The 24,264-nt window shown below is 47.4% G+C and overlaps 1 protein-coding gene across 8 annotated transcripts in view; it reads right to left on the minus strand.

Annotated features, from left to right (window-relative positions):
- Window positions 1–24,264, minus strand: part of DYSF (dysferlin) — a 188,901-nt gene that overhangs the window by 150,080 nt on the left and 14,557 nt on the right. For all 8 annotated transcript variants that reach the window (XM_081924740.1, XM_081924737.1, XM_081924735.1 and 5 more), the window contains exons 2-9: window positions 19,958–20,013; window positions 18,666–18,757; window positions 8,488–8,593; window positions 6,050–6,164; window positions 5,326–5,513; window positions 3,312–3,440; window positions 1,900–1,962; window positions 607–657 (exon numbers count right to left, since the gene is read on the minus strand). In XM_081924740.1, coding sequence (XP_081780866.1) covers window positions 607–657; window positions 1,900–1,962; window positions 3,312–3,440; window positions 5,326–5,513; window positions 6,050–6,164; window positions 8,488–8,593; window positions 18,666–18,757; window positions 19,958–20,013 — 800 coding nt within the window. The remainder of the gene's footprint in view (window positions 1–606; window positions 658–1,899; window positions 1,963–3,311; window positions 3,441–5,325; window positions 5,514–6,049; window positions 6,165–8,487; window positions 8,594–18,665; window positions 18,758–19,957; window positions 20,014–24,264) is intronic.

A 24,264-nucleotide genomic window follows, 5' to 3' on the forward strand; every position in this document is an offset into this window, starting at 1 on the left:
TCAGCACCAACACTTTGAATTGTGCTCGGAAACGTACTGGGAGCCAATGTAGGTCTTTCAGGACCGGTGTTATATGGTCTCAGCGGCCACTTCCAGTCACCAGTCTAGCTGCCGTATTCTGGATTAGTTGCAGTTTCCAGGTCACCTTCAAAGGTAGCCCCACATAGAGCGCATTGCAGGTGTCCCAGAGGGAGATAACCAGAGCATGCACCACTCTGGGGGGACATCCCAACATTTATCCAATGAAAATAAGGATGTCATATTCCATACCCTCCAAAAAAATTCCAGTGAAACTAGGTATGTCCTAAGGAAATGTGGGACATTCAGGGATGATATCAGAAACTGTGACAGCTTCTCTAGATCAGGGACGTCCCTGGAAAATAGGGGCAGTTGGAGGGTCTGGTCTCACCTTCAGAAGCCCTTCGCAGAGGAAAAACTACCCCCAGGAAGAGACCAGGAGCCAAGCATGCAGATAAGGGCCAGCGAGGAGACCGAGCCCAAAGGCCTTGCATGCATTTGTGTCCTCAGCCAGGCATCGTATAGAAGGAACACAAAGAAGGACCGGCTTCCTAAACCCATAGAAGTGAAATGGAAGGTGACCCTTACCCGGAATTCTCCAAGGACAGAATCCGTCCGGAGAGAGCGAGAGTCAACAACCTGGAGATGAGGAAGGAGGAATGTCAGAGAAGCTCCGAAGAGCTCAATACGCAGGAAGAACCTTCCGTTAGTTTGCATCTTGCAGGGGACATGGATCTGCAAGCTTCTCAGGCCCATAAATGGAGCCTCCTGGCCAACCAGATGCCACCACCTGCCTCCTCTGCTCTTCCCTGAGGCATTTTGGTAGGCTGCAGGCTGCAAAGTGGTGCCTCTTCCTGGGCTGTGTCACCAAGCTCAGCATGGCGAATCCGAGGGCGTCTCAGGACACAAAGGGACTACAAATCCCAACATGCTAGGCACAGTCCTAAGCCCAGGGGATCCCTCTTGCGGATTAAAAGCCTGAGCCTGGATATCAGGAGCTCAGAAAATGAAGACAAGGCAGCGACTCAACCATCCGTTAAGTGAAGAATATTGCAAGACTACAGAACCCAACATGCAGTGCTCACATTCAGCACCTGCATCAATGCACATTTTAGTGGTGAATATTCAGTGGATCCTCAAATATTCTTTGGACGACATAGTTGGCGGTATCTAACAGAAGATCCATCCAAGAGGTTTTTCTCCAAGAACGATACTGAGTAATTGGGCATACTGTAAACTGCTTTGATTTTTGATTTTAGGATACAGTATAGTGGTATATAAATATCTTTATAAAAATAAACTTCTCCTGAACGAAATCACCTCAAATGAACTTTTGACGCAACCAATAAAATGTGTTAGAAATGGGAGAATACAGTCGGTCCATTTCAGTTTCTCCTTTCCCCCTTTTTAAACTCAGTTTCCCACATCAATTTGCTTTTTTTTTTAAGTCCTCATAAAAACTCTTTGACATTTTACTACAAATTTCTCCTCGTGTTCGCAGTCTTGTGTGCCATTTTGCCAGGGGTTTATTTACAGAGCAATTTCCCCTAATAGAATGCATTCTTGTATGTCGTTTTCACCAAGACGTGCATCTATGTGCACAGTGTGTCCTAGTCATGTCTCTGCATCTTATTTGGCTAAAGAATCGCATTGCAAACTTCAGAGAAATGCAAACCTCAAAGGGCTTCTTTGGAAAGTGTGGAGTAGCTTGGTTTGCCTTTAATTTATTATCTTTATTATTTATTATTTGTTATTTATTATCCCTTCTCAGCCTTTGGGCTAAGACCAAGTGTAGTATTATTTATTAATGTGAACTGAATCTTATTTCTCCCCATCCCTAGAAACAGTCCCCAAAGTGAACGCTCCCTGACCCCCACTTACTGAGATGAATATGGGCTCATCAAACAGCTCCATCGGGGATTCAAAGACATTGAAGAAAAAGGTCTGTGGGGAACAGAAAGAAACATGGGTGCACCCATCACCCATGCGCCCAAGGGTGCACCCATGCACGCATAAGACATTGCACACAAGACCACAATGGACGACAGTGAAGCCTGCCTGAAAGGACCACCAAAAGACAGCTCCTCAACCCCCCCAAAAAATTCAATTTTATCTTCTTCTGTCCTGCTCCTCCCAAAATCTAAAGGCCACGCGCCACTTCTGAAAGATGCTCAAGGCTGAGCTTTAGGAGGGCGTCCCAGGAACATGCCAGTCAGTAATCACACAGTTCAAAGATGGAATTAACTTGGGTTGCCGTATTTCAAAAAGTAATGGAGGATGCAGCAAGCTTGCTTCCTCCTGCTCTGAGGGGTGGGACCCGAACTCAGGGCTTCAAGTTACAAGAAAGGAGAATCCATTTCAACCTCAGGAAGAACTTTCTGGTGGTCGGAGCTGTTTGGTGGTAGAATGGACTCCCTCTGAAGGTGGTGGACTCTCCTTTGCTGGAGGATTTTAAGCAGAGGTCAGGGGTTCTTTTGCTGTGAATCCTGTGCTGAAGGAAGTTGAAGGCCCTTGGGCTCCCTTCTGTTAGGATTATGATCACCTAAACAGATGTGTGGAGCTGTTGTATGCCACATGTTTGTTCACATTCCAGCACAGCTTGCTAGGAACTTCCATTTGTGTATTACTTTTGCATTGTGCTTGCTGCTTTTTGCTCGGACACGAAAGAGAGTAGACATGTTTCTTTGTCCTGAACTATGCTGAATAAAGTGCTCATAAACACGCTTCCCTGGGACGCGGGTGGCGCTGTGGGTTAAACCACAGAGCCTAGGACTTGCTGATCAAGTCAGCAGTTTGAATCCCCAGTCAGCAGTTTGAATCCGCAGAACGGGGTGAGCTCCCGTTGCTCAGTCCCTGCTCCTGCCAACCTAGCAGTTCAAAAGCACGTCAAGGTGCAAGTAGACAAATAGGTACCGCTCCGGCAGGAACATAAACGGCGTTTCCATGTGCTGCTCTGGTTCGCCAGAAGCAGCTTAGTCATGCTGGCCACATGACCTGGAAGCTGTACGCCGGCTCCCTCGGCCAGTAAAGCGAGATGAGCGCCACAACCCCAGAGTCGGTCACGACTGGACCTAATGGTCAGGGGCCCCTTTACCTATATTCCACCGGCTCTCACCCAGAAATACTGTGTGAGCCTCTCCTTTTCCTCTTTGGCCTCCTCAAAAGAGCAGCAGAAGAACATTGTTAGGTGGACAAATGGGAGCCACCTGGACCGGCCTCCTGTTCTCACAATGGCAACCCAGATGCCCCCCCCAAGGAACCCCAAAAGCGGCACCCGAGCGCAACCTCCTCACCTCATCAAAGACAGGGCAGTTCCCTTTGCGGATCCTGGTCCTCTTGGTCTGCCCGGCGGCCGTGACCTTCACCACAGACTTGATGTTGACTCCAGGAAGCTGCCGGCCTTCAATGACTCGCACCCGGATCTGGAAAGTTGCAGAAGAAGGAGGTTGCCATTGACATCGTCAGCGACTCCTGAGGCTGAGTCGGTTTCCCAAAAGGAGAACATTGGAAGAGCCCAGGGACGGCTGGATCAGGCCAAAGGAGGCCCATACCATCTCCTGGTATGCCCCGCGGAGGACCTTAAGGTCCACAAATGACAACATTTTGGAGGTCACAAGTCGCACGGTGGTTAGATTGGTCTCAACTAGGGCCAGGGCCTTTTCAGCCCTGGCCCCGACTTGGTGGAAAGCTCTGTCACAAGAGACCAGGGCCCTGCGGGACTTGACATCTTTCTACAGAGCCTGCAAGACAGAGCTGTTCCACGTGGCCTTTGGTTTGGACTCAGTTTGACCCTTATGATTCCCTCCCCTTATGGTCTTGATCTATGGGCTACTTTTAAAATGAGGCTGAATTTTAAATTGCATTTTAACTTGGGTTTTTTTCTTTTTCTTTTTTCTTATTATGTTTTTACTGAAATTTTATTGGTGTTAGCTGCTCTGAGCCTGGGGCAGGGTATAAATATTATTATTATTATTATTATTATTATTATTATTATTATTATTATTATTATCATCATCATCATCATCTAATTCAGCATCCTGTTCTCCTATCAGATTTCCATTCGGAGACACCAGGTTGCCCCCAAGATTCAGGGGGTCCGCATGCACTGAACACTGCAATGTGCATGCGGTGGAAGAGAACAAGTGCTCTGGAAGTGCCAGCCCCTGGATGTGCGACGTGCACCAGGCGTCGCGCACACCATGTCGCACCGGTGCAATGCATGCAGGGCCACCTCAAGACCAAAGGGGCCCAAATGTGGAGGGAGCCATGGTGCCTTGGGCACCCTAGAGTTGTTGAACCCGTTCCCACTGGAAACCCGCAAGCGGGATTCAAGCAGAATAATAATAATAATAATAATAATAATAATAATAATAATAATAATAATACAATTTTATTTATATCCCGCCCTCCCCAGCCGAAGCCGGGCTCAGAGCAACTAACACCCAATAAAAATAACACAACATTCTAAAATCAATTCAAAATCATATTAATGGCAACCATTGGGCTAGAGTTCTATGGGGATTACCAAAGGAGGGGGTCAGGCTGTGCCTTGGCCAAAGGCCTGGTGGAATAGCTCTGTCTTGCAGGCCCTGTGGAAAAATGTCAAGTCCCGCAGGGCCCTAGTCTCTTGTGACAGAGCGTTCCACCAGATCGGGGCCACATCCGAAAAGTCCCTGGCTCTGGTTGAGGCCAGCCTAACCTCCCTGTGGCCTGGGACCTCTAAGATGTTTTTGTTTGAAGACCATAAGGTCCCCCGTGGGACATACCAGGAGAGGCGCTCCCGTAGGTACGAGGGTCCTAGGCCGTATAGGGCTTTAAAGGTTAAAACCAGCACCTTAAACCTGATCCTGTATTCCACTGGGAGCCAGTGCAGCTGGTATAGCACCGGGTGAATGGGATCCCACGGCAAGGACCCCGTAAGGAGCCTCACCGTGGCAATCTGCACCCGCTGGAGTTTCTGGGTCAGCTTCAAGGGCAGCCCCCCTGCAATTCCCAACCTCTGGCATCCAGGGACATTTACAGCTTCTGACAAGGGAGGGAATAGTAGCCTTTGTGGTTAGCAGCCACTGAAAGCCTCGGCTCCTCCCCAAACTTTTCCAAGCTCCTTTCCAACTGGCAGCCAGTCCTGCCTCCTTTGCAGACAAATTCTGTAAGTTCAACTAACGCCATGTGCAAAGAAGGGTCTCCTTTGATCTGGGCTCATCTTGCGTAGCATACTTCTGCCTCAGGGCCAGAAGTTTGGCCAAGAGGAGGGACGGCAGAGTCTGCAAGTTTGGGGGACAACCTGGGGAGAGGGCGCTTGATCACCTGGAAGTCTTGCGGCTTGTTGGACAGGAGCTTTTTGGAGGCGGCTCTCCTCCTCTTGGTCCCGTGGACCACGTGCGATGGGGGCTTCTTGGGCAGGGAGACTTGATCCGGCGCAGAGGGTCCGGTGGAAGGATCAGCTTCATCGCCCGTCCCAAGGAGGTCCTCAGACTCTTCCTCGCCGGCTGTATCTGGAGGGAACAGGAAACAAGGTTATTTCAAAAGCAGCAGTTCCCAAACCTTTGGGCGTCCCCTCGGTACCACAGCCTCATTACCACCCCCCTGTAAAAAGCATACTGTATTTTTCGCTCTATAAGACGCACCAAACCATAAGACACACCTAGTTTTTGGAAGAGGAAAACAGTGCTGCGATCCCACTAGCTGTCCTGGTTTATGGACAGCTGCACTCCCTTTAATGAGCACATGGAGCATGTGTGAGGCTCCTGGGGGCTTTTCCCCGAGGAGGGAGAGGGGCAGCCCTTCTCCCTCCTCAGGGAAAAGCCCCCAAGAGCTGCACACACGCTCCACGCGGCTCTTTAAAGGGAGCGCTGAGCAGAGCCTCCCGCCTGCATTTGCTCCATAAGGCGCACACACATTTCCCCTTACTTTTTAGGAGGGGAAAAGTGTGTCTTATAGAGCCAAAAATACAGTAATTCAGAATAGCTGACCAATGTAATAAATAAATAGAAACCAGAGTAGGATGCGAGGGAAACTGTCTCATACTGACCTGTCACCATGTCCAGCTCAACGGGGGTTGGATTTGGCTCTGGGGGGGCAGGAGGCGGAAACAAAGGAGCAGCCCCAGGAGGCGGGACGTAGGAGGCTTGCAGGATGAGACACGCCTGAGGAGGAAAGAAGATGCCTGATGGAAGTGGGGTGCTCTGAGCCCTGACACAGCACACCAGGGTGCTCCCTCTAAATCCTGGTGAGGCTCAGGTTTGCAGGAGGGCAATTGTGGTCTGCAAAGCAATGTCCTGGTTCACACAACACTAAGACAAACCATTGCTTCCTTCTGCAAAGTTTGGGTTGATTTCCAGCTGCTCTTTGCTCTATCACTTGTTGAGCATCTGGAGCTCAGGGGGGGTCGTCAAACAACCTACGGACAAGGAATTGTTCTGGGTTCACCGGTAACACCAAGCCATGGTTAAAACAAACCATGGTTTCAAGTGAATTTTTCAGCTGTGGAGCAGGATTCCAGTGGTTAAGCAAACCAGGGTGTTATTTGCAAACCAGTAAACCTTACTTCAGTAAGTCACAACCTGGTGTTATTTGCAAACCAGTGAACCTTAGTTTAATAAGTCACAGCTTGGTGTTATTTGCAAACCAGGCCAGTCACTTTAATTGCCTTCATGCAAGTAATGTCTTGCTGAGTTTGGCCTTCAAAGTAGCTTCTGCCAGGTGCAAAACCGATCTCACGTTGCACCCAAAAGAGAAACAACATTTCTGTTCCCTTTGGGTGGGAAATATAAAATCTAGCCAGCTGGAAGCATTCTAAGACACAGCCCAACTGCAGATCTTGGTATGCATCGTTTATTTTTACCATCAGATGTGATTCAGCAGCCGGCCACTAAGGGGCAGCCCTCAACCACTCATATCAAGGCCCAGCAATTCAATATTGTATCAGCAGGCAGATTCGTAAATCCTGCCACTTTGGCGCAGTATCGTTTGCAGGCTGCCTCCCACCGGTGATGGATAATTTCCTAGCTTTGCAAACAATTCAGCAGTAGAATTCCCAGCAAGGAAATGAGACAGAGTCGCCTTCTTTGACCCTGAAGGTTTCCAAAGAAAAACTTGACTGGAATAATCTCTCAGCGATGCTTCCAAGGAACGTGATTCTGGCCACTCGGCCAGAGATTTTGCTTCTTCGCCAAAGACCCCGAGAAACAGGAGGCTGAAACTGTGAAGCTCTAAGGTCCGGGAGCCTTTTCCAAAGCTCTTTTTATACAGGAGATCTGGGGAGCCCTGATGCAGGATCCGAGCAAAGACCCAGGGCCATCTTTACCCTGGGGTGCAAGGGGTGCAGGGCACCCAGGTGTCAAATTTTGCTTTTCCATGTGAAGCAGGAAACAACTTCACCAGACAATGGAACAGCTCTTTTCTTATTTTTGTGGCTGAGATCTCCTGAGTGACACAGGCACCGTTAGGCAGTTCAATGCACATGCATACTTTGTCCATTTCCCTCTCTCCCACCCACCCTACCAGGCAGCCCCGGCCCCGGGCAAGCCATGCTATGCCACTGCTTTTAGTCAGTCCAATCTCACTAATGTCTACGCATTCACAGATCCACCCGGTCTACTGCCCTTAGTGACACAAGACCCCCATAAAAGTGTGCGGTCTAAAATTGCACACCAAAAATTCCTCTCCTGCGGACTCCACTCACATCAGCTTCTCACGATGGGCTTTATTAAAGCAAAAAGGCTAATTGGACAGCGTCTGAAGGACTTAAAGCAACAGAACAACCTGGCCATTATAAAGAAACTCTGTCCTTGGTATGCCATTTTTCCCCCTTCTCAGTTTGATTCCCTAGCACCATATTTGTATAAATTAACTATCCCAAAATACAGACGTGCCTTCGCACTGGCCAGATTAGATGCGATGCCCTCTGCCGTGCTTGAGGGCAGATACCAAAAGATTCCAACTGAGAAACGACTCTGCCCCTGTGGAGATGGCAATCTGGAAACAGGGGCTCATGTTCTCCTGTCCTGTCCCCTTTCTAAAGATCTGAGGAATGAGATCATCACCCCTCTCTTCCTTACCACCCCAGGCCGCCCATCTGCGGCCACATTGGTCTTTCTTTTATCAGATCAGACAACAGCAAAGATTGCTAGATTTATCAAGGGTGCAATGAGATTAAGAGCCACTATCAATAATAACAATAATCTTGGTCATCTGATTGCCCTTTTTACCCATTGTTGTCTTTTTAATTGTATATATTGCTTGTTTTATGTTGCTATGGCCGTTGGCTAATGCGAATGAAGTTTATCTATCTACGCATTCACAGAGGCTCCCCAGAGTTTCAGGTGAGATGTTTCCAGCCATCACTGGAGTGGCCAAGGGTTGGATAGGACTTGACTGAGAGTGTGCACAACATCATCATCTGGTCGGTGGACTTCTCTTTCCTCCTGCTGCGAATCAGTGAGATGCACCACCAAGAAATGGACTTACCCCGGTGCTCTGCCCCTTGGCATCCAGCAAGGGAGCGTTGAAACTGGCCGCCAGGTTGGGAGATGCCAGGACGTCCCGCAGGGGAACATGGGCTTCGCCCAGGAACCTTTGAGAGGAAACAGAAGAAGAGGAGAAACTGTGAACAGGGAAGGACTAAAGTTCTCAGGGGGTTCTGAGCAGAGCTTGGGATATTGGACACAATTAAAGTTCAGCTCTCTTTAGAAAATAAAAGTTTAAAACTAGCATTTTAAATGCTGGACATCTTCATGGAAGAGGGAACAAGCTTGTTTTCTCCTGCTCTGGAGAGCAGGACCTGAACCTATGGCTTCAAGTTACAAGAAAGGAGATTCCAACTAAACATCAGGAATTACATCGACGAAAGAAGAATGGAGGATGAAACTGATGGACTATGCAGAGTTAAATAAATTAACAAGAAGGATTTGAAACCTGCGGGACCACAGATTCTCAGAAGACTGGAGTAAATTTACGAACTATCTGAAAAGCAATTGTGATGAACAGATTACGCTAGTAGGATTGCAAGAAGTTTTGTAAGGTGAATTATTTGAAATATTGCAAGAAAGACTATGAGGAGAATTATTAGTTAAGGACAATTAAATGTAATAGATATTAAGAAATGCATAATAAGTGATAGAGAATGGAAAATCATCAGAGGTGTTGACTGAAGTTTAAATATTGTATAAGATGAGAAGTTATGTTGTATGACTGTTGGAATTGATATGTTAAAAAAATAATAATAACAAACAAACATCAGGAATTGCTTTCTGACAGTCAGAGTTGTTTGGAGGTTTTGAAGCAGAGGTTGGTTGGATGGCCGTCTGTCATGGATGCTTGAGCTGAGATTCCTGCATTCCAGGGGTTGGGCAGGATGACCCCTGGGGTCCCTTCCCACTCTAATATTCTCTGATTCTATGATTGCGCAACAAAAGACGGACAAACTCCCACCACACACAGAACATCTGTTGCATAAACATTTGCAGGAATGCAGCAGGGAGCTATAGGCCATGCACAGATCACAGAATTGTAGCGTTTGGAAGGGCTTCCCAAGGGTCCTCTAGCCCAGGGGTCCCCAACCTGCACCCCAGGGGCCGGAAGCGGCCTGCAGAGGTCGTCTGACCAGCCCACAAGCCGCCCCCGGACTGAGCCACCTGCCCGCGTGCTGAGTTAAATTGGCGCTGTGTGGCATGGGGACTCAGTTCCGCTGTGCCAGAAATCACTTCTGCACAAGCACGGAAATCGCATTTGTGCAGGCGCCAGAAATCGCACACGCGATCCGGCCAACAGAGGGATCTCCGCAGGACTGATCCGGCCCAGGCAAGATAAACCTTGCTGACCCTGCTCTAGTCCAACCACCTGCAATGCAGGAATCTCAACTAAAGCATCCATGACAGACAGCCATCCAGCCTCTGCCTAAAAACCTCCAAGGAAGGAGATTGAAAATGAAGACTTATGTCCATGCCAAAACAATCAGTCTGGAAAGCAGAATGGTGTTTAACTGTTCCAATGCCATCATAATGAATGCACAACGCAAAGGATAATGGACTGGGAAGGGAGTTCACTCTGCCATCATGCTGCATCCTCTTTAGTCATCTATTTGATATTAATAATAATAATAATAATAATAATAATAATAATAATAATAATAATAATATATCGCCCTATACCCAGAGGTCTCAGGGCAGTTCACAAAAAAGATACCAAACATACAAATTGCTGGGTTGGTTAGTGCATGATGCTGATAATGCCAAGGTTTCAGGTTCGATACCCGTATGGGATGGCTGCATATTCCTGCCTTGCAGGGAGTTGGACTAGATGAAACTCGGTGTCCCTTCCAACTCTACAGTTCAAGGATTCTGTTTACCCAGAAGCCAGTCCCTCCAAGTTCAATGGGACTGAGGTTCTGCTAAGGGTCTTTAAGAGGACTGCAGGCAGCCTTAATCTGCTGACAACAACCCATAAGTCCTTTGGACCAATCCCTGTTTTCAGGCCAAACATCTGTTGCACCACTTTGAGACACAATGCTAAACGCCGAAAGGAAAACCAGATAAGTTAACCATCCTGTCTTGAAGTTCCCTGGAGAGGTGGAGACCTTGCCAAGGAAACAGAGCTGCACTGGCTGGAGACCGACAAGCAGCAGATGGAGCTGGACCCAATTTAAAAATAGGAAGGAGCAAATAGCCTTTCCAACACCTTCTTGGCAAAACATGCCCAGGGCCATAAAATCCCCATCTTGGAGAGTCTGCTCCAATGTCTCCCTCTCCACTTCCCCACATTGTCTCCGCAGGAGAGAGAGGCTTTTTTTCCGTAGAAATCCCCTTCCTGCTCCTTCAGCTTCTGACGCAAAATGAATCATGACGCAGCTCGACTTCAGGCGAGGTGAGCCAAGGGGAAGCCCGGCTGACTCGCGTTTCGGAGGACACAACAGAAGAGCTTCAGAAAGACCTTCGGGCAAGATCTGGGTATCCAGAAGCGAGAGTTGGTGGTGCATGCATGAGAGGGAACATCCTTCCGTGCTCCTGCACTTTGTCCATGCTCTGATGCTGGAGATTTTCCCCATGGAAGACAAGGGCCTTCTTTGTGGCTGCACCAAAAACGGAAGAACGTCCAGAGGCCCAGCATTGCCCCACCTGCCTCCAGTTGCTTGCTCAAGACTCGCTTTCCTTTTTAGGAGGATTAAATCAGGGTTTTCCAAACTGGGGCCTCCAGCTGTTTGGGGACTACAACTCCCATCATCCCTAGCTAGCAAGGCCAGTGGTCAGGGATGATGGGAAGTGTAGTCCCCAAACAGCTGGAGATCCCAGTTTGAGAAACCCTGGATTAAATGAACCGGAGAAGAACCGGTCAAAGTGCCAGACTAGGGCCTGTGAGTACAGGGTTTGAATCCCCCGCTCAGTCATAGAACTCCCTGGGTATGACCTTGGGCCAGTCCCTATCTCTCCGCTTGAACTGCCTCAGAGGGTGGTTGTGGGGTTTCAGTGAACAGGGAGAGAACCTCATATATGTTAATAATAATAATTTATTATTTACACCCCACCCATCTGGCTGTGTTTCCCCAGCCACTCTGGGTGGCTCCCAACAGAACACTAAAAACAGAATAAAACACCAAAGATTAAAAACTTCCCTAAACAGGGCTGCCTTCAGATGTCTTCTGAATTTCAGATAGTTGTTTATTTCCTTGACATCTGATGGGAGGGCGTTCCACAGGGTAGGTGCCACCACCAAGAAGGCCCTCTGCCTGGTTCCCTGTAACCTCACTTCTCGCAGGGAGGAAACCACCAGAAGGCCCTCAGAGCTGGACCCTGGTGTCTGGGGTGGAGACGCTCCTTCAGGTCTACTGGGCCGAGGCCATTTAGGGCTTGAAATGTCAGCACCAACACTTTGAATTGTGCTCGGAAATGTACTGGGAGCCAATGTAGGTCTTTCAGGACCGGTGTAATGTGGTCTCAGCAGCCACTCCCAGTAACCATTCTGGCTGCCGCATTCTGGATTAGTTGTAGTTTCCGAGTCACCTTCAAAGGTAGCCCCATGTAGAGCGCATGGCAGTAGTCCAAGCGGGAGATAACCAGAGCATTCACCACTCTGGCCAGACAGTCTGCGGGCAGGGAGGGTCTCATCCTGTGTACCAGATAGAGCTGTGAACAGCTGCCCTGGACACTACCTGGAGCTCCCTGGAACTGGGGTATAAATAAATGCAGTTTCTGAGGTGGTGGACAGAACCCTCAGATTTCTTCTGGACTTTTGAGGGTGCATAACTAGCATATGAAAACAGGATGAGGAAAGCTGGCAAGAAGCACCCTGGATGGCGGCCAAGGCCTCAGAGGGCAGTTCCAGACTTATCTTGGGTGGTGTCCTTTCCAGACCCCTATCAGGGAAAAGACAATAGCAATGCACCCTCTGCTCAGATTACAGGGAGGGGAGAATCCTCACAAGGAAGTCCTGCTAGGAAAATGGGTCTAGCCTTCTCACTTTGGGGGCCTGAGAGCCCAGCAGCAGTGGGGTTGGTTGGATGAAAGAGAGAACGGTGATGTATTTAATACAACAGCACATGGAAAAGCTTGCAGAATCATAGAACTGTAGGATGGGAAGGGAACCCCAAAAGTCATCTAGCCCAACCCCGTGCCCTGCAGGAACCATAGGTGAAGAATCCCTGGCAGATAGCTCTCCAGCCTCTGTTTTAAAACCTTGCAGGCTTCCCCCTTCTGAGGGGGTCTGTTCCGCTCTTGAACAGCTCGAAGGAGCTCAAGGTGGCGAACACGGTTCTCCCTGCCCCCAATTAATCCCCATAACAACCCTGGGAGGGAGGGAGGGCTGAGAGACAGTGGCTGGTTTGTGGTGGGAATGTAGAGAAATTTTAAAAATCTGGGAAATGATACATAACAAATTGAAGAAAATGTTTATAATGACATTTGTTAAAAAAACCCGAAGCATTTCTGTTAGGGATTGTAGGACAAGACCTGCCAAGGAAAATAAAGAATCTATTTATGTACGCAACAACAGCGGCAAGAGTCTTGATAACACAAGGATGGAAGAATGAGGAAACCCCGACAAAAGAGCAGCGGCAAGAGAAATTGATGAACTGTGCAGAGCTGGCTAAACTAACATATAAATTGAGAGATAAGGACAACTGTGACTTCAAAGAAGAATGGGGACTCTTTACAAATTACTTTAAAAGACAACAAAATGAATTGGACTCCTTGGCAGGTTTTGAATAAACAGACACAAATTTATTGATTGTTAACCTAGCAGATAGATAATATAAGGATTTATACAATTTTACAGTATGCGGAGAATAATATATGTTGAAAAATCAGAGAGGAGCTGAGGGAAGTCTCGGGGGGGGAGGGCTTGATGGGGAGGTGAGGGGAAGGGGGGAAATAATGAATATGAGATGTTTTGATATGTTGATATGTTGAAATTGTTAACATTTTTTTTTAAAAAAAAGAGAGAGGCAGTGGCTGGTCCCCAAGGTCTCTCCCTGGTCCAAGTCTGATGCCCAAACCGCTACAGCACCCTGCCTCCCTTCCCACTGCTGCATACAACCCTAGAATGGTTATAAAAGAGACAAAATATCCAGCTAATTTGATGTTGGCATGGGGGCGAAAATGCCCCCGGCCGCTGCTCCTCTACGGGTCTTTCAGTTTTGAGCATTAAGAAGATCTGACTGACATTAGGAGCCGCTCAACAGTAGGGCTGTGCAGTAAATCGCCTTATCATTGAAATGAAATAAAGAACCTCTTAATGAGGGTGAAAGAGGAGAGGGCAAAATATGGTCTGAAGCTCAACATCAAAAAAACGAAGATCATGGCCACTGGTCCCATCACCTCCTGGCAAATAGAAGGGGAAGAAATGGAGGCAGCGAGAGATTTTACCTTCTTGGGCTCCATGATCACTGCAGATGGTGACAGCAGTCACGAAATTAAGAGACGCCTGCTTCTTGGGAGGAAAGCAATGACAAACCTAGACAGCATCTTAAAAAGCAGAGACATCACCTTGCCAACAAAGGTCTGCATAGTTAAAGCTATGGTTTTCCCAGTAGTGATGTATGGAAGTGAGAGCTGGACCATAAAGAAGGCTGATCGCCGAAGAATTGATGCTTTTGAATTCTGGTCTGGAGGAGACTCTGGAGAGTCCCATGGACTGCAAGAAGACCAAACCTCTCCATTCTGAAGGAAATCAGCCCTGAGTGCTCACTGGAAGGACGGATCCTGAAGCTGAGGCTCCAAGACTTTGGCCACCTCATGAGAAGAGAAGACTCCCTGGAAAAGTCCCTGATGTTGGGAAAGATGGAGGGCACAAGGAGGAGGACGAGATGGTGGAACAATGTTCTTGAAGCTACCAGCATGAGTTTGACCAAACCTCAGGAGTCAGTGGAAGACAGGAGTGTCTGGAAGAGTTTTTATTTTCTGGTGGTGTTTACATAGTTGGTTCCCCCTAAATAGCTTTCCTCCATATTAAAAGGGAAAGGATGTTGATGATGATGATGATGATGATGATGAGACTATCTTTTTGCTTTCTTGCTTGCCCTCCCTCCCTTAGATTAAAAGCGAAAGATTGGTGGGATGGGGGTTTGGGGTGGGAATGGAGGGGAGAAGATTTAGCTGGCTGCCTCATGCTGAAATGGGAGGTGGGATACTATGTGAGAATGATGGGGAGGGTGTTTTCCGGTAAGCAGTGTAAGCAAGCGCGTGTCTACTCACAAGCAAGCCCTACTGAATTCAATGAGGCTTACTCCCAGAAAAGTAGAAGTCCGTTTAGTTGAACCCAGGGGGCTTTTCATGCACAGATTCCACTTAGACCTCAGAGTGGTGTAGCAGATGCAACTTGCCGAGTCTTAGTTGAAAATATATTAAATCTATTATGTGGAAGTTTATTTAATATTTTTATTAAATCTACCATCTCCTTACACTTTAAGGCCCTCCATCGCTGCAGGGAGCCTCATCAAGTCCCTCTGCCACCACAGATATATATCGTGATATTTAGCTGGTGATATATCGTGATGCTGAAAACCAGATATTGCCCAGCCCTAGTCGACAGTGGAATGGACTCTCTCAGAAGGGGGCAGCCTTTCCTTCCTTGGAGGTTTATAAACAGAGGCTGGAGAGCTCTCTGCTGGGAATTCTTTAGCTCTGGTTCCTGCATGGCGTGGGGTTGGGACACATGACCTTTGGGGGGACCTTCCAATTCTACAATTCCACGATTCTCTTATTCAACCTTGGGAAGAACCACACTAGCATTTACTAGCCAGCTTTGCAAATTGCAAAGAGATCTGTGCGCTTCAATTAGGATTTAACGAACTCGATTTCATCTTTTTGAAGGAACATCCATTTTTTGCCTGTCTCTTTTTTGGTCCCAGTAGCCCTGGGTGCATCTTGCAGTCTTGTCCCCTTCCAATGGCTTTGGTTCCTGCTTTGCGGGAATTGCTTAGCTGCCGTTCCTGCGTTGGAGGGGGTTCAGCTAGATGACCTTTGGTGATCCCTTCCAACTCTACCATTCCGATATTCAATGAAGGAGAGACATCCCTCCAATCATTGTTTCCCTCCAGACCTCAGGCACACAGCCAGGCTTGAGGTCTCCGGATTCTCTTGCCCTGAATCATCCTTGCTATTCCTGGATATCCTTTTTCGACAGGGCTATTCTTAAACAGTCCTCTTCTCTTCTCTTCTTCCCTTCCCACCCACCTAGCAGTGGCTGCTTTCTCAGAGCTGACACACTGAACTCTTGTGGCCAGCTCAGATTCCCTCTATGGTTCAGCAAGAACCCCTTTTATGGGAGCGCCTGTTCAGTGCTCCAGGAACACTTTGGGAAGATGAACCTTCCCAGATGCCTCTTCCTTTGCAACGAGACTTCTGGCTCCCTCGCCACGAAAGCAACAGGGACCAGCCACTTGATGAGACTCAGAGATAATGAAATAGGAGCAACCCCTGACCTCTGCCACCATCATCCCAGAAGCTCCTTCCCCCAAAGACTAGCAGGGTTGAGCCTGGCTGAGCTTACAAAGTGGAAAGCTACTCTATACACATTGAAGAGTCTAGTTGCCTATAAGACTTGTCGCAGGAACACCCCCCCCCCCAATCATTCAGTTTGTACAAACTCCACACACACACACACACACACACACACACACACTACATAGGCTACGCTTCTGTTATAAATTCATAGAAAATCAACCATACATCAGATCTGCAGTGTTCCACTTTTATTTTACTCCATGAAGGAAGGACTACAAAATGGGGAAGGTGTGATACAGGGCAGCCATAATCCCTTGAGCATACCGGCACATACACAGGAGCCCTGCCCAGTTACTATGCCAGTCTGATTGGTCCTAGAACAATAGGGTCCAGAATGCAGCAGTCTGATTGGTCCTAGAACAATAGGATCCAAAATGCAGCAGTCTGATTGGTCCGAGAACAATAGGATCCAAAATGCAGCAGCCTGCTTGGTCCTAGAACAATAGGATCCAGAATGCAGCAGTCTGATTGGTCCTAGAATAATAGGGTCCAGAATGCAGCAGTCTGACTGGTCCACAGGAGCCACCCAATCCAACTCCAGGTGGAAGTGAATCCGCAACCTGATTGGCCAACAGGTGAATCCCGGAATTAGCCAATCACGTGGGATCCACTGTGTAAATAATGCATATAAAGGAGACATTCTGGGGGAACTTCCATTCCTCCTCACCACTATGAGCTGAATAAAGAGCCTGAAATCCACTCTCGACTCCGAGGATATTTCACTCTCCCTTTCCGAGAATTGTTTCCATGTCACTGGGCAGCATAAAGAGTCCTTTCAGCCACCTCCTCCCCTGCCAATGCTAGGAACTCGCCACGGAGAGGCCAGGCGTTCCTTTGGGCGAAGAATGCCTTGAACTTCTCCGCAGGCCGAGAGTAGGTGGCAAGCGGTTTGCATGCCCCAAAAGAGCAAGGAATTCTGCTCAATATTGATCCAGAACAAAACTCTCAATGTATAGTTAACAGAGTAAAAACACGTTGCAGGATTCCCCCCCCCCAAAAAAATTAATTAATTAGGCAATTAATATTTCATCCAGCAGCGCTTTGCTGCTACTGAAGGCAAATGAGCATAATGGTCACAAATCCAACACATTCAGGATTGGCACTGTCCATAATAAATCCAGCTGCAGCAGACTTAACTTAAACTTACAATAACTTATAATAAGACAAAAACCTTAACACTATATACAGAACACCACACCAGAAGCAAGAGAGATAGAGACAGAAAGAGTGAGACCCAAGCTCCTTCAGGCCCTACTTTTATAGTCAACATGACCTTAACAAAAGAGATAACAGAACCAGTTGAAACCATCTGTACTCAGCTTCTCTGAAGGAATAACCCAAACATCAGGAACCTTCTGCCTGCTTCTTTCACACAGAGCTGCTTCCAGAACCCTCTTGAATTAAGTAGAATAGGAAAGATCTCTCCACATCAGATCAATACTTTTACACTAAGAAATGCAAACTGACACAGGATGGGTGCTCCAACGCCTGCAGCAGCCAGCTCCACTCCCATGGACCCCTAGCCAGGAAGGCTCCACAATCAGAGGCAGAAATGTTTCTGAATCCCAGTTGCTAGAAACCACAGGAGGGGAGAGTGTTCCTCTTGTGCTTGAATCCAGCTTGTGAGTTTCGCTTTGGGGCACCCACTTAGTCACTGGGGGACCAGAATGCTGGCCTAGAAGGACCATTGGCCTGATCCAGCACAGTTCACTGGCCTGATCCAGCCTAGGACCCTCGTACCTACAGAGCCGCCTCTCCTGGTATGTCCCACGGAGGACCTTACAGTCTTCAAATAAAAACACCTTGGAGATCCCGGGCCACAGGAAGGTTTGGCTGGCTTCAACCAGAGCCAGGGCTTTTTTGGCTGTGGCCCCGATCTGGTGGAACGCTCTGTCACAAGAGACTAGAGCCCTGTGGGACTTGACATCTTTCCGCAGGGGCTGCAAGACAGAGCTGTTCCACCAGGCCTTTGGCCAAAGCACAGTCTGACCCCCTCTCTCCTTCTGTAATCCTCATAAAACTCTGGCCCAATGGTTGCCATTAATTTGATTCTGAATTGATTTTAGAATGAATTGATTTTAGAATGTATATCAACTAATAGATTGTGATTTTATGTAAACTGTGTTACTTTTACTGTTGGTAGCCTCTCCGAGCCCGGCTTCGGCTGGGGAGGGCGGGATATAAATAAATTATTTTATTATTCTTATTATTATTCTGCATTAGGTTATAGAGTTGTAGAGTTGGAAGGGACCATGAGGTTCATCTGGTCCAGCCCCTGTTGCCCATTGCAGGGCTGGAACCCACAGCCCAGAGATCAAGAGCCTACCGACTGAGCTCTTATGTCCTCATCTGCTTGGCCATTGTGAGGACAGGATGCTAGACTAGATGAGCCGACGGCTTCACAAGAGGATTAGCCAAATTCACGGAGAACTTTATTTTATGCATACTTTGCTTCCCAAGCAAAGCTAATTTATTATCCATTTACGCAAAAGGTCTTTTGAATTTGCAAGCCACATTCCAACTTTTGAGCACCCCTCATTGGGGGAATTTGCAAATGGCAAGACGTCCCACTGCCTCACATCTCCCAACGGTAGGACCAGCCATGAGCCAAAGTTGGCCAGCTGCTCTGAAGGTTTTGTGGAGATCCCCTACCTGTTTCTGCCCATCTTCTCATGGTCTTTGACGACGACATGGAGCTCTGCATTCTGATCTAATGGAATCCCTTTCAGGTCCCACTCAAAGCCCTAAGAGGAGAGGAGGGAAGCAGGTCAGGGACTGACAGCGGGGGTCCCAATTCTCCCTCTCAACTTGCCGGGAGATCCAACTGATCTAGTTACTCATGTTGGCTATTTGCAGATTAGTTGCACTGCAGAAGGTGTGCTGGGGAGGCCACACATTACAAGGAACGCACAATAACTTTTGCAAGGTTATAATAGCAAAAACAAAAACTTCTTTTACAATATATCAATAAGCATGACCCATCCACTAGGGCAGCGTTTCCCAACCTTGGGCCTCCAGCTGTTTTTGGACTACAACTCCCATCATCCTTAGCTAGCAAGACCAGTGGTCAAGGATGATGGGAATTGTAGTCCAAAAGCAGCTGGAAGCCCAAGGTTGGAAAACACTGCACTAGGGTACTGAGAGAGCTAGGTGCTGCTCTTTATATTCTTATACCCAACTTAACATAACTTAACAGCACCTGCTGTACTGCTTCACAGCTGTAAAACTAAGTCACGTTATTTGCTCTGGCCCTTAAAGAAATACACATCTTGTGGAACAATAAGGAACCTTCAAATTTAAAGAGACCATTCAACAACTCAGCGTGGAGGAAGTGTTATTCTAAAGCACCAATGCAGCAGCGAGCAAAGGCTATAGCAGCCAAGTCTGCTGCTTGTGGCTGGAAAGCCAAACAGGAAGTTTGTGACTGTTGCCATGGGAACAAAGGGGCAGTCCATTCTGTACTGAGCACCGGATGTTAGCTCAGTGGGTTTGTCATATGACCTGTACTAGAAGTACATGGGAGGAGTTTATTCTAACTGCTGATGAGTGCAGACATGTTTTCTCTGTACTGAAGTAAAAGACAGGAATAAAAGATGTAAATAGATTTCTGTCTGCTTCTTTCCCCTCCCTGGGGACACCAAAGGGGAGAGAGGAAGAACGGTGTGTTTTTCTCACAGTCTGGGAAGAATCGCCGAGACCTCGGCTGCTTATCAGCAGAGTGGCGCAGCCAGGAGGTCACAAGGAATATCTGCCGGTGCCTGGAAGACTGGCACATCCCTCTCACCGGGCAGAATTCTAACAGGAAGTCCAGGCTCAGAGCATCTTCCAGAGCTGATCCCTGACAGTGGGAACGTGATGCTGGGACTGACCCACAGCCGTCTCTGCTGAAATTAAGCACAGGATCATACCCATCAGAGACTCAGGCAGAGGGGCGGCTGGCTCACCTCGTTCCACACGGGGTTGACGTTGTTCTTGATCACCTTGGTTCTCTTCTTCACCCCTAGGAAAGACAGCAGAAAGATAAGAAATGCCCCAGTAGCAGCACATTTTGCACAATGGTCTGAACAGATGTTTCCGCATTAACAATTCACATCCCAGTCAGAGAAGGGGCAGAGCTCAGCAGCAGGAGGTGTGCACAAGGACCTGAGTTCAAGCTATTGCATTCCGAGTTTAACATTATCTTGGGCGGAAAGAGCCTCCTCTGAATCCTTGGCCAGAGGTTGGTGCAGATGGCCAACTCCTGCCCAAAGACACTCCAGATGGCACCTGGCTACTAGGTGCCAGGGTGGGGGCGGCAGGCAAGATAAGGGAAGGGGTGCAGCAGGATCAGGGCTGCAGTTCCAAGGCTGGGCATGGGCAGAAAAGGCAAATGACAAGCACAATGGCATCAGCAACAGAACAAGTCTGGGTGCAAAACAAGTTTCTTTGAGATCTCTATCTCTCTCACACACACAAGCACATCCACACTCATTCTCTCTAAAACACAGAAAGCCTTCGGTCCAGCCATCTCCTCTGGACGGCCGGTCTAAAGCCACCCTTCTGTCTGTCCCCATCAGAGTAGACAATTGCAATTTTGGAAGGAGTGACAGCAACAAGATCCCTGGCAGCTGGTGTGGCTGAAGATCCCACACAGACCTATCCCAGATTGCATAGATCCAGGTGTCAGTGCTCTGTTTATCCACCTGCCCAATTTAAGAGGAAGATGTTGGAACTTACAAGAGAACAGGGAAAGCAATCGTTTTTTCCATATAATTTCTATTAAATCTCCAAAACTATTCCAAAACATTTATTATCATATACAATTTAAAATCAAAAACATGCAAAGTTTCTTCTGGACTTCCGGCCCCTCCTTTCCAGATCCTTCTTTTTTACTCCTTTTTTATTAGCTGTTTTACAGCACATAAGTTTTGATTTTCTAAACCCCACTATCGTTAATTCTGTCAATAATCCGTGTCTTATATCTCAAATCCTGCAAGCGACTTCATAGATGGGTGGTAATTTGAGAGATAATCCTCCTTAAACACGTCATCATTATGTCCTCTTAATTTGGCAGTTAATTTCGCCATTTCAGAAACCAGTTAATTCATTATAGTTAGTTGATGTTTGATCCATCCAGTTTTATTAATATCTCTCTCTTTTTCTCTCTCTCTCTTTCTTTTTCTCTTCCCTCTCTCTCTTTCTCTCCTCTCTCTGTCTCTCTCGCTCTCGCTTTCTTTCTTATTCTCTCCTCCCCCCCCCTCTCTCTCTCTCTTTCTTTCTTTCTATCTTTTTCTCTCCTCTCTGTCTCTGTCTATGTCTCTGTCTCTCTGTCTCTCTCTCTCTCTCTCTCTCTCTCTCTCTCTCTCCTCTCTCTCTCTCTCTCTCTCTCTCTCTCTTTCTCTCCTGTCTGTCTGTATGTCTGTCTGTATCTCTTTCTTTCTTTTTCTCTCCTCTCTCTTCCTTCATTCCTTCCTTCCTTTCTTTCTCTCCTCTCTCTCTCTCTGCATGTGTGTGCAGAGTCTAAAATAAGGAGATAATGGGGAGAGCTTTGGGCTCCCACTTCACTAGAGGCTGCGGGGGGGGGGACATCAGCTGTTTCTCCTCTGGCAACAAAATGCCTTGGGCCGGCCCTGACGCCAGGTCACCTTTCCTCATACAGATGTGCACTTGACTCCTTCATGTCAAAGCGTGTAAAAAGCCCAGACCAGAGGCCCCGATTCAGGCCCTGCTTGCCATCATTTATCCATTGGCTTGGTTTCATTTTAAAGATATAGGCCACCTATTTCCCCCTCCAAAAATGCAAGTCTCGCCCAGCCAGAGTTCTCTGACTTTGCTGTCCGAGCTATTATTGGGCTGCAGCCTCCAACATCCTCAGTCAGCTCATCCAATGGTTGTGGATGATGGGAGATGGAAACCCAAACTTCTGGAAGGCTGCTCTAACCACCCAGCCACATGCCCCTGGCATAGAGGCCGCCTGGTGCTTCTGGAGTAGCTCGACTGTCCTAGGAGACGGAAACCATTCTGCCTCATCCGCTTGTTGCTTTTATAATCTATCTTTGGAGTGCATCATGTGTCTGATAGTCTAAACAGAGATGTCCAAAACCGGAAGGAGGATCTAAACTCCGAAGCAGAGAAAAAAGGCTTGGAAGGCTGAGCAAACCATTTGGCAGGGGCAGAAAGGGACTCTCTCTCTCTCTCTCTCTCTGCTCAGTTTTGCCACAAAATGGTAAAAGGAAAAGGAAGACTCTTGAGAGACAGAACAATAGGAGGAGCTGCTATTGCCAAAGCTCTGCAGGAAGGTCTGCCTGGTATAGCTTTGTGGCTCTCCCCGTGCAGAGCCAAAAACTGCTATATATGGTCACTCAGCAGACTCAGACGGTTCAGCATTTGAAAAAGGCATTGCTCAGAATGGGAAGGAGGAAGGAAAGAGTGGAGCTGTGTTTGCAGATGATATTTGTTCCCAAGGAAGTGCAGGAGGGCAGAGAACGCCCAAAGTTGCCGCCTCTTGTGGGGAGAAAAAGGCCACTGCTCATTTGCAAATGCTAATTCCCCCCCGTGACACACGTGCAGGTTTAAAATTGTTCCTTGCAGCGACGGCAGCATTAAGACAAATTCAACAGTGTAAATAAGTTTTGATGGATGTAATAAGGGAATGCTGAATGGTATAGTTTCTGTAAAATAGGCAGGGATTGATGATACGTAAAATGAACCATGGGAAGAGAAGAAGGGAAGTCATGGGTATTTTAAGGATGTAAAAAAACAAGTACCTTAAATTGTAAAACATAAAGTTTAATTTAAAAATTATATACAAAAAAATAAATTTGTTCCTTGCAGGACACAGGAGCTCAGCTGACAACATGAGCCAACGTACCAAAATGGGAAGCCAAACCAGCCTTCAGCAAGGTGATTTGGACTGTGACATCAAGAGTCGTACAGTTGGAAGGGGTCCCCCAGAGGTCATCTAGTCCAACCCCCTGCAAGGCAGGAATCTGGACCTGAAATAACACACACAATACACCAGGCCCAGGAAATCCTTCTGCCCCCCCCCCGCTGAGGAATAACGCCTGGCTTGATATATATAATGAAAGGAAGAAAATGTTTAAATGAGATATTCCCCCCAAACCAGAAGCTTGTAGGTATATTAGGGGCAGGTGTTCCAAAGAAGATGCCCAAACTATTTATGTTTGTGAGAACAGCAGCTAGAATATTATATGCTGAGAAATGGGAAGAAGAGGAGGTTACAGTGAAGTTGAAGTGGCTTTCGAAAGTAATGGACTAGGCAGAAATGGCAAAGCTGAAAGCGAAATTAAGAGGTCAGAATGATGAACTTTTCAAAGAAAAATGGGGGCCTTTCATAGACTATTTTTAAAAAAGCATTACAGCCAAATGAAATTGCAGGCAGGATTTGAGATAAAAGCAGCAGAAGAAAAATGACAAAATGATTGCAGCAGAGAAACTTCTTTGTAATAGATAAAGATATAATCCAGGAGTAAAAACACTGCGGAGATGAAGTCAACTGATGAAATAATGTAATTATTTGACTTGAGGTGATTGTGAAAACATTTGGAAAAAATAATTTTAAAAAAATATAAAGGGAATAATGCATGGCTCAAATGTTGCTAAGTGTGAGTCGCTGACCCATCTCCAGGTTTCAGTCACCACACCTGCAATTCTGGACCTCAGGTCTCTGAGAATCTCTTTGCTTTGGAATAAGTGCAGGGCCAGCTATGCAGCAACTGACAGAAGGGAGAGCAGAATCGGAGGTCTCAGCAGGGTGGGGCACTGGCAGGAATCCCTGGCATGAAAATAGAACTATTCCAAGCTTAGAAGGGGGCCCTTATTTTCAGCCGGGTGGAGAGTTTGGAGGGCGTCTTGCCTACAGTTTTATCTGAGGTTACACACGTCTCCATACCTCATGCCACTTCCACCATTGCCCCACACAAGTGAAATGTCAAATTGCACCTCTGTTCCCAGGGAACAACCAACATGCTGAACCTCTCGACTTGATATCAGGTTGAGACCTAGCTCAGTCAGTAGAGCACAAGACTCTTAATCTCGGGGTGGAGGGTTCAAGCCCCACGTTGGGCAAAAGATACCTGCATTGCAAGGGGTTGGACTAGATCACCCTCATGGTCTCTTCCAAGTCCACAATTCTGCTATGAGATCACTCCCTGGAATATAGGTATGTCCATATAAATATTTGCTGGATGCAGACATCTACCATATTTTTCGCCCCATAGGGCACACCGCCCCATAGGATGCACCTAGATTT

Source organism: Podarcis melisellensis, assembly GCF_964234715.1.
Source record: "Podarcis melisellensis genome assembly, chromosome: 9".
Lineage (NCBI taxonomy): Eukaryota > Metazoa > Chordata > Lepidosauria > Squamata > Lacertidae > Podarcis > Podarcis melisellensis.